This window comes from Bemisia tabaci, chromosome 10 (assembly GCF_918797505.1).
Source record: "Bemisia tabaci chromosome 10, PGI_BMITA_v3".
Lineage (NCBI taxonomy): Eukaryota > Metazoa > Arthropoda > Insecta > Hemiptera > Aleyrodidae > Bemisia > Bemisia tabaci.
This window is the reverse complement of record NC_092802.1, coordinates 32,504,407-32,517,836: the sequence shown is the minus strand read 5'-3', so window position 1 is coordinate 32,517,836 and position 13,430 is coordinate 32,504,407. Positions and strand designations below refer to the sequence as shown.

General features: G+C 41.1%; 1 protein-coding gene across 1 annotated transcript in view; it reads left to right on the top strand.

The window, feature by feature from the left end:
* Positions 1 to 13,430, top strand: part of LOC109040605 (uncharacterized) — a 29,663-nt gene that overhangs the window by 6,108 nt on the left and 10,125 nt on the right. Inside the window, exons 2-6 of the mRNA XM_019056588.2 lie at positions 1,025 to 1,468; positions 3,060 to 3,427; positions 6,304 to 6,538; positions 7,804 to 7,935; positions 11,166 to 11,353. Of these exons, the coding sequence (XP_018912133.1) occupies positions 1,025 to 1,468; positions 3,060 to 3,427; positions 6,304 to 6,538; positions 7,804 to 7,935; positions 11,166 to 11,353 (1,367 nt within the window). The remainder of the gene's footprint in view (positions 1 to 1,024; positions 1,469 to 3,059; positions 3,428 to 6,303; positions 6,539 to 7,803; positions 7,936 to 11,165; positions 11,354 to 13,430) is intronic.

Genomic DNA, 13,430 nt, shown 5'->3' with positions numbered 1-13,430 from the left:
TTAACTCGTTTGACAGAAATACATCCATTGGATACGTGGTCTGGTAGTTTCACCGCCGGTTTGAGATTTTTCCACGGAAGAAGTTATGAGGATCTTTCAGTGCGGTCTGGAAAACATCGAAAAATTAGAGAAATGTTTTCTCCGAGGTAGGCTCGGATCCAGTTGTTACTCTTGAAATTTGGCAATACTCTTTTTCCTCCATTTAAATACATCGAATCTTCGATTTTAAGTGAGGTAAGCAATGTCGTCAACTTTCAAGAATCGCCACTGCTCGGATCTGCGACAAAAAACGGCGCATTATTTTGAGCTGTCCCATTAAGTATTGACTGTTTTACATACATTTACAATTGAACGGAGAAAAAACAGTGTTGTCTACTTTTAAGAATCGCCACCGCTCGGATCCGTGACGAAAAACGGCGCATTACCTTGAGCTGTCCCATTAAGTATCGATCGTTTTACAAACATTTAAATGGAGAAAAACCTAGTGTTGTCAATTTTTTAAAATCGCCACTGCTCGGATCCGTGACCAAAAACGGCGGATTATCTTGAGCTGTTTCGCCAAGTATCGATTGTTTTGTGCACCTTTAAATGGAGAGCAAACAGTGTTGTCAACAAAATTACTCACGAGCATTTTGGCCTTTTTTTCACCTAGTTTACTGCAGACACGTTTCGCCTTTCTTAAATTGGGGCGTTAATCATTGGAGGGGGAGGGGGGTTAAATCTCTATGTTGTTGCATATTGCACATTTTTTTAAAATTTTATCGGCACTACACAAATTATTTGATTAACTTAAAACTTTTTTGAAAACCGATTATATAGCACTTACTTTTTTATTGTTCTCTACGAACTATGGCCATTTCGAGCGGGCAGGCCGCCCATCTGCAGGTGACTCAATCTCTCAAGGGTGACTCGAGGGTTAAATCTCGTTAATTTATAGTGTGTTGTCAACTTTCAAGAGTCGCCACTGCTCGGATCCGTGACATGATTCCTGCATTATCTTAACCACCTCCGGATCTGTTCCCAGGTGATGCCGGGGACGATCAGCAAAGTGAACACGGTGAACAACGGCAAAGACGACTACGCGGAGAAGATCCAGGTGAACACGAACCTGGACATGAAGCTCATCGCGCTGCTGGCGAAGGTGAACAACATCGACAACAAGCTGGCGTCGATGAAGACGCAGCTGGACTCGAACTTCGTGGCCGCCGACGACATCAACGCCGAGGCTTCGGAGAAGAAGCCGGTGAGCATGAACATGTGGGAGCTCCCCAAGCTCCTCACCTCGGAGCTCGACCAGATCCGCGGGAACACGGCCAACGTCGACCGCAAGCTCCAGTACCACATCAACCTCGTCTCCGAGAACCTCCAGAAGATGCTCAACATGGTCAAGGATGTCCACGAGGCCGTCGTCGAGCAACCCGCGTCGCTGCCGCACAGGCACAAGAACGGCACCACCACTACCACTCAGGTACGTTCCAGTAAGGGCACTTATTCTTTCCTCCTAAATTGTATCTGTCGCTGTACCCAAGTGCTAGATGCAGTGATCGCGACTAATGGCGATTTATTCTTTCCTCCTAAATTGTATCCGTCGCCGTATCCAAGTCCTAAGTAGCAGTGATTGCGATTAATAGCGATTTCATCGGTTGGTTCGCGATTATATCGGTGGCAATATATTCAGATATTATCGCATTAATAATTGCACTGGTAAAAAAAAACCTCTTGGACCAATATGCCGCATTGCATTGACTTAAGAGTGCAGTTTCTTGTCGCCGGATTGTTGCTTGAAACAAGAGTCTGGACTCTTGTTTCAAGTGGATTTTGCATTGATTCAATTCCAAATCCGCTTGAAACAAGAGTCCAGACTCTTGTTTCAAGCAACAATCCGGCGACGAGAAACTGCACTCTTAAGTCAATGCAATGCGGCATATTGGTCCAAGAGGGTTTTTTTTTTTTACCAGTGTGCGATATAAGGCGATTAAATCGATACATATCGCAATTTTTGTTTTGATAAAATCACGATCAATTTTCGTCGACACAATCGCCATTTATCGCGAGTTTTATCTCGGAAATATCACGATACATTTTTGGGCGATGAAAGCGCGATTTTATCGCTATAAGATCGAGGTTAATCGCTGAGATGTCGATGATCCAGGCGATAACGATAAAATCGCAATATATAGCGATTTTTCATAAGAATCGAGGAGCTTCGGGAGAGTTATTGAGTCCTTGACCAGGAAAGATAAAACGCAAAGTTAAAGGAGCTTCAGGAGAGAATATTCCGGGAAACTGATTATTTTTGATCTGTTATCCAGGCCCTGCAGCCGGTTCTGAAAGGAAAGAAGCTGGACAAGTTGATGAACCAGCGGGCTAATTGTTGAAATTGATAGACAAAGCGATTAGACAAAAAAGACACTAGGTGTATGGAACGATCTTATCGATTGAAATGATGGACTAACTGAAGGGTCTCTCGTGGGTTGCCATTAGATAGTCGATTATATTACCTACCCTCCTTGTCAATCGCAACCACTCGCCTCCACCAATAGGATCCCTCCATATCCCTTTTGTCGTCCGTGTCTATGGCTTTGTCTATCAATTTCAACAATCAGTCCGCAGGTTATGAGTCATTTTCTAGGAAAGAAAACTCGCAAATGTGGAGAATGTAGGAGCTTCGGGAGCAGAGACAAGAGACCCTCCACTAGTATCTTGGTCATTGTGGAAGCTTTTACTTTCGGGATTTCAGCATTCTACTGTTGACTTACCTACATGGTTGATATTCAACGTGTTGGCAGTTTCGTTTCGCAAGCAAGCCGAAAATGGGCGAAGTTTAGGAAACTTGTTTGGCTCATGACGTCACCCGAAGCTCATCATCGACCATGTAGGTAGGTCAACAGCCGAAATTAGGGTGATGACTGTTGCTCCCTAATAATTGTCCATAAGGAACTGTTGAATCCCCGAAAGTAAAAGCTTCCACCTGTCGCCAAGAGGCCAGTGGAGGGTCTCTTGTCTCTGTTCGGGAGAGAATATTCTGGGAAAGTGATGATTTTTGATCTGTTACCCAGGCCCCGCAGCCGGTCCTGAAAGGGAACAAGCTGGACAAGCTGATGAACCAGATGTCGCCGATCCTGTCGGTCTCGGAGAAGATGGACGAGGTGTGGGACGTGGTGGTCGGGACCAAGTCCTCGGTGGACGACCTCGTGCCCAAGTCGGACGAGCTCCTGACCCAGACGCAGCGGCAGGAGCGGGCCATCAGCGACATCCACGCCGACCTCCGGCAGAAGACGAACAAGATCATCGCCAACCTGGACAGCGTCGAGAAGCGGCTCAAGAAGCAGGAGGAGGACGTCGTCTCCCTCGCCCAGCGCCCCGTCGCCGCCGAGCTCCTCCTCGACCCCACCATCGACCGACTCGTCGAGTACGACGCCAGCAGGTACCCTAAACTCTTCCACCCTTATTTCATTCGGGAAAAGTAGAGTCCCTTTGTACTAAAAGTGAAGACATTGCGAATCCTGCTGCCATCTTTCGTGCATCTTCTCGCGTCCATACCTGTTGCATTAGCTCGTAAGATCAGTCACTCCATTTATTTTATGCTCCGAATTTTATGCGAAACGAGAATCCCAATATGAAAGTTGGCAGTTTCGAAAACGCCTTCAATTTTGGCGTGATACCTCACGCATTCCGGAGAGTTCGAATAGTTGTATCATTGCGCCTTAGGAATGAAGATTAATATTGTCGGTTTTCCTGTGCTGCTTTTGCAGTTTTGACCGCGTAGCTTAAGTATGCTCAAGCTAGGATTGTATTCAGCAAATGAATAACTTTCGTAGAAGAATTAGAAATAAACAAGCGGTAAGAAATATAACTAAATAAAAGGATCAAACCAACGATAAAACACAAGAGAGCACAGTAAAAAATGTGTGTAAAAAGCTTAAATAGAACAGAACGGAATTACATCCGAGAAAATTACACGTTCATTATTATCAACTGGAACGAAAGCTATGAAAAAAAAAAATTATAGCAAGGAGAAGTGCGCATACCTGTTGCATTAGCTCGTAAGATCAGTCACTCCATTTATTTCATGCTCCGAATTTTATGCGAAACGAGAATCCCAATATGAAAGTTGGCAGTTTCGAAAACGCCTTCAATTGTGGCGTGATACCTCACGCATTCCGGAGAGTTCGAATAGTTGTATCGTTGCGCCTTAGCAATGCGATGAAGATAATATTAACGTAGCCTCCACGCTGACCTTGTCGGTTTTCCTTTGCTGCTATTGCAGGTTTGACCGCATAGTTCAAGTGTGCTCAAGCTAGGATTGTATTTAGCAAATGAATAATTTTTGTAGAAGAATTAAAAATAAACAAGCGTTAAGAAATATAACTAAATTCTCAAATCAACAATCGATTTAAATGCTCCGAAAAAGTACTGAATTTTTTGAAAATGTGACTTGAAAAGTATACCTAATTTTTGCCAGCCAATTTTAATAGACACCCTAATCAGTTGAGCACATGCCAAAGTGAAACATCTGACCCAAAACACTAAAATTTCGACGCTGAGACCCCCGAACCACGTATCTCGGTTTGCAACGTTGCAGACTTCCTGTCATACCTTATTTTTTGAACGGGGAACTACTGAACGTCAATTTTTGAACACTTCCATGAATTTTTCTCTCCGTGCAAACAATTTCTGAAGACATTTCAAGGAATGGTGTCGATTATTTAAAAAAGTGAAAAGAGAAGCGGATTTTTTTAAACACCGCAAACGAGATACGTGATTCGTGGTTTGGAGTTTTACCGTCGATATGTTGTTTTGTAGAATCAAACGAGTGTGAACTTATTCTCAGGAAATTTAATTTAAAATTTCAGGACTTATAGTAGACACGATTTCGTTCGTTGTGTGCATAGAGTCGTAATGTATATGGAAGAGCTGGCGCCACTTTTGACCATTTTTCGGATTCCGAATTCCGAGTCTCCCGTGTCACGCCGGGTCACTTTTTCCACACAGAATCGATTGTTTTCGTTACACGGGGACGCAAATGTTCGATGTAAACAAAGAAGATAGGAAACATTACGTATTTTACATCGCCATTTTTGATCGATGTATCGAAAAGTGCCCGAAACCCGGCGCACACCGGGCTCGGAACTCGTCGACTAGAACATGGCGCCAGCTCTTCCATTTACATTACGACTCTATGTACTCTACGGTTGTGTGCCACCTTGAACTTCCTATAACTGGACGTATTTCTGTCAAACAGACCTATGTGCATTATGACGTGAGCCCCGTTATGCATGTATTCTCATGGGTGTCAGGGCTCATGTCTTAAGGCACATAGTTCTGTTTGATAGAAATACGTCCAAATGGAACTATGTGGAAGTGGAAAGATGGGTTGTGCTCGTTAGTTGAGGGTCATTAGAATGAGTGGGACTTTGAAAGCGCCAGTGACGTCAGCGGCAACGAAGCCGTCTCCGTTGTCGTGCTCGCTCGTCTTAACTCATGAGCCCTGTCCACAAGGCTCCTGTCACATGCCCACGGCTCACGAGTTAGCGCTCAGTCCCTTTTGATTTAATGTCAAATTCCGCTTTTCACTGGAAAAAAAAAAAACACATTGGATCTAGAATCTAGACTCTTAAAAACATCGACAAGAAAAAATACTCTTGATTCAATCTGGATTTTTTCTTAATCAAACGGAGATCCGCTTAAATTAGAGGCTGGGTTCTTGATGTAAGCTAGATTCTGATTGAATCAGAGTACTTTTCTGTCGATGTTTTTAAGAGTCTGGACTCCAGATCCAATGTGTTTTTTTTTTCCAGGAGTTTCGGATTACATTCCAGGTAAGGAATCTACAGACATTTGCAGACAAGAGCTTAACGTAGAGATTATTTTTTATTGTCAGTAGACATCAGGAGGATTTTGGCACATCCATGCTTCGGCTTTCAAATTTCAGGGATAAGGCCGAGTAGAATATGTTTCTTGCGATCGTCGTCAGTTCCGTAAAATTGTCGCCAATTAGATCCAATGTGTTTCTTTTCGGTGCATTTTCTCCACGGAATTATATCTACTTTTATTTCCAGTGTAACTCGTCCCTCAGCCTTCAGTCCCTTTTGATCGAATTGATCCAATGTCTTTTCCGTGCATTTTCTCCAACGGAACTATATCTACTTTTACATTGCTTCTTATCCAGCTTCCACGAGCACATCCCATCTTTCCACTTGCACATGTTCTTTTTAGCTTAAATATGTGCAACTTTCCTCTCTGTGTAAACAATCTCTCGTCGACGTGGATTGAACCAAGAGTCTTCTGATCGATCGACAGGTATTCAGCGGACGATGTTTCCCTGACGGAGCCGCCTCTCCCGGTGACGCTGACGACTCCGACGTCGACGATCTCGATCACGTCGACCGTTTCGCCGACGACCGGGTTCGTGGTGCCGACGACGAAGGCGCCCTCCAGGAACCGCGGCGTCATCTTCCCCAGCGTCAAGAACAAGCCCTCGCCCGCCAACACCACCTTCGCCACGGAGATCTTTCCGTCCATCAGGGATGTCAAGGTAAGAACCCCCTCCCTCCATCTGTGACACCTTTTAAAGGTTCGTGCAACCTTCGGCAAGAGGTAACGCGTGATCCCAACCTTGGTCACGTAATTTGAATCAGTGAGAACGAAAACACACTAACTCGGAAAAATAAAAAGAATGAAGACACACACGAAACCGAACAGTAAATGAAGAAATTAGTCTTAGAAAGAGACTTTTGGTGCCGAAATGAAGGCATTTTAAAGGTACAAGTTAGAACATATGTGCTAATTTCAATGACTTTCATAAAAATTGACAGTCTCTTCTGTAAATCGAGCAATTTCGAGTTACCGAGTTGGTGTGTTTTCGGACTCACTGATTCATTTATGAACAACCCCAAAGTCATCAAAGATGCGGTGAAAAATCGACAAGAGACGGCAGCTTATTTCATTCATGCATGATTTCATTTGAGTACCTACAGTGAGAAACACTGTATTCATCATTTGTCACGCTGATAAAAACTAATGTTATAAAATTACCGTATTAGTAGTGCTTCATACGAGCCCCTTGCATTCATAGTAAGCATGATCATGATCAATGACTTGTATTTTTACCACCAAGTGATAGTTTTACTAATGTAGTGGTAGCATAATCAACGTAGTGGTAAAAACACCATTATTAACAATTACGAGTTCATAAAAGGAACCATCACGAATATGGTAATTTTACCTCTGCATGTTTTTGTCGCGCTGAAGAGCATTCTTGTCACAATCTGACTTAAAAATGCGCCCACGTAAAATTGTATTCATTACTACTTTGAACTGAAGTGCGCTGCATAATCATAGAAGACGAGTTATTTTTCTTTTCTTTTCTTTAGTGAGCAGAATTTATCGTGTAAACCTTTAATACCCTCTTTTATCCCTATCAGTGTCTTCAGCAACGGGTTTACGCTAAAAAATTATATGCCTGCTTTATAATTTCAAATTTTTCCATTAAAATTGAGCGAGGCAACTTTCTTCAATAATTATTGCCGCATTCCGGTTTTTATCATTGTCACTTTGAAATTATCGTGCTAAGTAATATCTTCTCTCTCTCTCTCTCCCTCTCTCCCTCCCTCCCTCCCTCTCTCTCCCTCTCTCTCTCTCCCTCTCTCTCTCCCCCCCCCCTCCCCTGGAAATATCCTTCTGCTAACGAAATAAAGTATACTCACCTTTGAGAAGCAGTCAAATGTTTTATGTCTCATAGTCCTCCTCTTATCAAAAAACTTGAAAGGTTCTGAGAAAAAAATGAACTTGTATTTCCAGGGTTTCTCATGTCTGGATATCTGGAACGCTGGAATGAAGACCTCGGGCGTTTACTACCTTCAGATACGCGGCACAACTTTCTGGTACTTGAAGGTATTCTGCGATCAAGAGACAGCAGACGGAGGATGGACGGTAAGTGGCTTATTTGCATCGTTATGTGACGACCGATGATGGATGGATATCCAATCCGATAAAATCGCGTCGTAAATCCTCCGTAACGCGGCGACGTCAATGCAGATTCTGTCTTACGACACGCGGTCGTTTCCCAGACGAGAAAACGTAACTATACACCAGCGTCGCAAAATTTCGACGCATAACCTGTAATTTTTTTTCTTCTTCTTTCTTTTTTTTGCAGTTTATTCGGCTCACTGGAAAAAAAACCACATTTGGATCTAGAGTCCAGACTCTTGAAAACATTGACAAGAAAAAATACTCTTGATTCAATCAGATTTTTGCTTAATTCGAAAGGAAATCCGCTCAAATTAAGAGGCTTGGTTCTTGATTTGAGCTTAAATTTGATTGAATCAAGAGTATTTTTTCTTGTCGATGTTTTTAAAAGTCTGGACTCTAAATCCAATGTGTTTTTTTTTCCAGTGTAATATTTCAGTTTCTACAGCCATCTGTAGACAAGAGCTTAACGTAGAGATTATTTTTTATTGTCCGTAGACATCAGGAGGATTTTGGCACATCCATGCTCCGGCTTTCAAATTTTCAGGAATTAAGGCCAAGTAGAATCTTTTTCTGCAGATCCACTCGTCAGTTCCGTGAAAATTCGTCGCCACCACCGGGATTCGAACCCGGCACCTATTGGTCTAAACATGTATTTTTACTGTAAAATTGTTTGGACTCAAACCAAACGGTTGATTGATTTTCTTCCTGTTAATTACATGCAAAAATTAGCCGAATTTTGGACAAAAATCGCACAGTTAAATTCTTGTAAATATATAGTGGTCTGAGCTAATTTTATGTCGTAGCAATTCTTTCCAACTGCGCGGACGTCAAGCCAGCTTGGTTCCGGTTTGGTTTGACATTTGCGAGCGCTCTTTTCGCTGAAATTCGCGCAGAAAATTTCATCATAGCGCAGATGGCACACTCTCGAGGTTTTTTCGGTACTGCGGGCCGATTATTGAAACTGATAGACAAAGCTATAAACAAAGACGATAAAAGGGATTTGAAGGGATCCTATTGGTGGAAGCGGGTGGTGGCAATGGACGTAGGAAGTAGGTAATGGACTAACTAACGGCAACCCACGAGAAACCGACAGTTCGTCTATCATTTCTTCCTTAGTCTATAAGACCAATCATGTCAACCAATAGGATCGCTCTATACTCCCTATGTCTTCTTTGTCTATAGCTTTGTCTATCAGTTTCAATAATCGGCCCGCTGAACTGCCTCCTCAGACACTGGCTCGGACCCGTTGTTCCCCACAGCGTTACCCTCCGGTCAAAGTATCACAAGCGCCACGTGAAGCTTAAAAATTTCCGCCGCCATTTCATTTTTCTACAGAGAAACTCGGAAGTTTCTTTCCGATAAATTTAGTGAGATTTTCAAACAGCTTCAACCGACAACTTCTCCGTAAAAAAGTAAAACGTCTGAGGAAATTTTGAAACGTTGCATGGCACTTGTGATACTTCGACCGGGAGGTGACGATTTATGTCGACTGCGTGAAGAGTGTTAAAGACTCATTATAGACCTAGGTTCATCCTAGCACCATCGTCCGATTGAGAGGAAGTGCGCCTACCTGTTGCATTATCTCGTAAGATCAGTCACTCCATTTATTTCATGCTCCGAATTTTTGCGAAACGAGAATCCCAATATGAAAGTTGGCAGTTTCGGAAAGTTGGCAGTTTCGAAAACGCCTTCAATTGTGGCGTGATACCTCACGCATTCCGGAGAGTTCGAATAGTTGTATCACTGCGCCTTAGGAATGAAGATTAACATTGTCGGTTTTCCTTTGCTGCTTTTGCAGTTTTAACCGCGTAGCTTAAGTATGCTCAAGCTAGGATTGTATTCAGAAAATGGATATCTGTCGTAGAAGAAACAATACGTATCGTCCGATTAAGAGGATTTTCCCAAAACGCTTATAAATAGTGAAAAAGTGTGTTTCAGGAAACTCCTTTGGATATTTTTTTAATGCACTTTTGTTTTATTTAATTTTTCTTGAAAATGCCAATGTTTCTAACAACCGGGACAGCTTGGAAAGTCAGGGAATCTATACGGCAACCTGAAAAATTCAGAGAATTTTGCGATCTACTTATGTACCTATTTAGCAAAAATCTGCGCAAAGGAATTTGTAGGTGTCTAAAATTTGATGAATTTCATTTTTAGCTAGGAGCTATACTGACTGAACTGAGCCCAAGAACACCCTTTGGTTTTTAAATTGGACAGTCATTATTGGAGGATATACAATCAAATGATCGGTTCTGCTAAAATACATGTGTTTAAACGGGATATGCCGTCTGATGACGTTGCAAGACGTCATATTCCCTCACTTTTAAAGTTACTTTAACACCTTGGTTTTTAAATTGGACAATCATTTTTTAAGGTGACACGATCAAACGATCGATTCTGCTAAAATACATGTGTTTGAACGGGAATGCCGTCTGATGACGTTGCAAGACGTTATATTCCCTCACTTTTAAAGTTACTTTTCTAGAATGGACCACTAGATAAGGTACGAATTTCAGCATTCTGATACATGTTTCTTAACCAAAATTTTACGTAAAACACGATGCAGACAACGAAAATTACCGAAAGTAACTCCTTACGAAGATATTTATGATTCTTAATGCGTGAATTCAAACCACCCGCTCATGAAAACTCAATGCTCTACGTGATTCACATCGCGCGCTAACGTTATCATGACAGTCTCTGCGATATAAAAATCTGGCACCTCAATCTTGACGCTTTGGCTCAGTTATAGCAAATGCTAATAGTTTGAACAACACTGATGGAAAATGAGCATTGCTCGATTGAGAAGCTTGCTGAAACCGTTTTAGTGGCGATTTGACTCAGTAGAGTTTTGAGTTTCTTGTGAGCGGGCAGTTCAAATTCCTCGTACCAATGTGAAATAAAAACGTTAATATCTTCGTTAGGAGTTGGTTTCCGTAATTTTCGTTGTGTGAATCGTTTTCTACGTGAAATTCTGGTTAAGAACATGTATCAGATCGCTTAAATTCGTACCTTGTCTAGTGGTCCATTTCCCATATCAGAAAAAAAAGTATCTAAAATACTGCGGACTTGGCTCATCAAGTTTTCTCAGATGAAGTTTTACCAGGGCGTCTCCCAAAACTTTCTGTTTGTGCGTGTGAGCATCTTCACTCGCGCGTCCGCTGATGATTTTTCTCTGGTTTTTGCTGTAGCTGATCCAACGAAGGGACGACTTCGATGACCCTCGGGAGAATTTCAACCGTGATTGGGCCGACTACAAGAACGGATTCGGCGACCCGACCAAAGAATTCTGGCTCGGTAACGAGAACATCTACATGCTCACCAACAACGAGGAATACATGCTCCGAGTGGAACTCGAGGACTTCGAAGGCAACAAAAGGTCATTTTTATTTTTATTTTTTCACGTTTGAAAGCTCTTCAGAGAATTTGTAGTTTTGCGGAAAAAATTTGTTAGTATCTGAATTCCATTCGAAATTTTCCCCTAGCGCGGCAGTGAATTGCAATGATTTAATCCGTGCTTGCAGCCAGTGCGTGCCGATGAAAAAGAGAGCGCCTTCATTTTTTCCGAATGCAATATGGACAACTGTTGAGTTAAATTAGTTGGGCCCAAGTATTCAGATAGAAAAAATGCGTTCCCGAGAGCAAATATCGGTGGTAAAACGAAAAATCACGTATTTTGACTGGGGTATCTTATTTTATGCTTTTCTCTCCTCTTTTTTAAAAGAGATTAACGAATATATTTGCACGTGCGTAATTCTTATTGAATACTTAATCACAGGTGAAGAAAAATCTTGTGCGATTTCGCTTCCTTGAACGATCAATATTACTGCAAACAGCACGTATTTTGACGCATTTCGAATGCGGTGCGTCGGACGGTGATTTTACGATTTCCAATCCCTTTCAACCTGAGTTCGCCCTTGAAATTTCAAGCGTATTTTTCACTGAAATTTCACGTGAAATTTCACTGAAATTTCAAAAGGCTTTTTATTTTTCAATTTTTTTGAAAAATTGAATTTTTGTTACCAAAAATACACAAAATAAGACTTGCACATGAATTAGTGTAAGTTGAACCTCTCTGGGGAAATTTGGATAAATATTAAGTCGTGTGAAGTGTATTTTGGTGTTGTTAGGTTGCTCCGCCATAATCCTTGCGCCACTTCCGCTCCCCTCACCTCACCATGCACTACCGGTTCCAAACATAACCTCAAAAATTAACAAAACCGTGCTGTTTGTTTCGTAGCTGTGCTGTGATCTGTGAATACTGTGATATTTTTTCATAATTCAATTGTGTTATTGTATTGTTTCCTTCATGGGAAAATACAAAGATAAAATACGAAGAATTCAGAACAGCCTGAAGAACTTCCGTATGTTACCTAAGATGAAAAATAAATTATTCACAAAACATTAATGAAAAACATTTGCTATCACAGACACGGATAAAAATGCAGAGTAGCATTTTTGATTTATGACAAAAAAACTCAGCTAAAAATTGGGAAGCACATGGCATTTGATGAAAAAAATAAATCTGACTTGAATATTGCAGCAAAAAAACAGTTTCATTTGTAATAATTTATTTTCAATTTTTGAAAAAGTCCTCTCACCTTTCTCATTCATTAAAATGTGAATAAAATCTCTCAGTCTAAGTTTTTACACTTACTCAAATAAAGCAAATCAAACCCTGATCGACTCATTCAAATTCTAATTCTTCTTGAGAGCGGCAAAATTTAAATGAGCCAATCAGGTGCTTTGCTTTGATAGAATAGCATAGGACGAGTAGGCTTTCCTTAATCAACTATTTGTTTCTCTAGAGAAAAGAGAGAGGTGTCACAATGGAACACAGTAGTCATTCATTCATGGATTCCTCACTCATAGATTAAATAGTCTCTTCATTTTATGCTTCAGTCTCGCTCTCGAGTGTGGCGAGTCTGGGAGTTCACCCTCTCCTTTATTCTTAGTTGTTTCTTCGTTTTTTCGCATTTAGGTGAAACTTATAAGTATTTATTAGTATGGTTCTGTGATTAATTCGCCTAGGAAGCACTTTTCACTAGTTTAAAGGGTACAGGTTTACCGATTATAGTATCAAAAATCAATTTTTCAAAGAAAGCTTGAAATTTCATGAAATTTCACCTGAAATTTCAGCTGAAATTTCAAAATTTTATTTTTCATGAAAAATACGAACTCAGCTTTCAACAATGAGAGTGAATATTTTTTCACACAATTCTTGATGAATAAAGGCAGGTGAAGGAAAATGATTTTACCTCCTAAAACGATCACTATTACTGTGTCATAACAAAGAAATTCACAGAAAATACCAAGGAAACTGTTGGTTTTTTTTAGTTTTTTTTTTTTTTTTTTTTTTTTCAAGGAAATATCTATGAACCGATTATCGCGATCGGACGCGTACCCAATTTTCGACACTATCGATTTTTTTTCGCGAAATTTTTAATCTGTGAAGA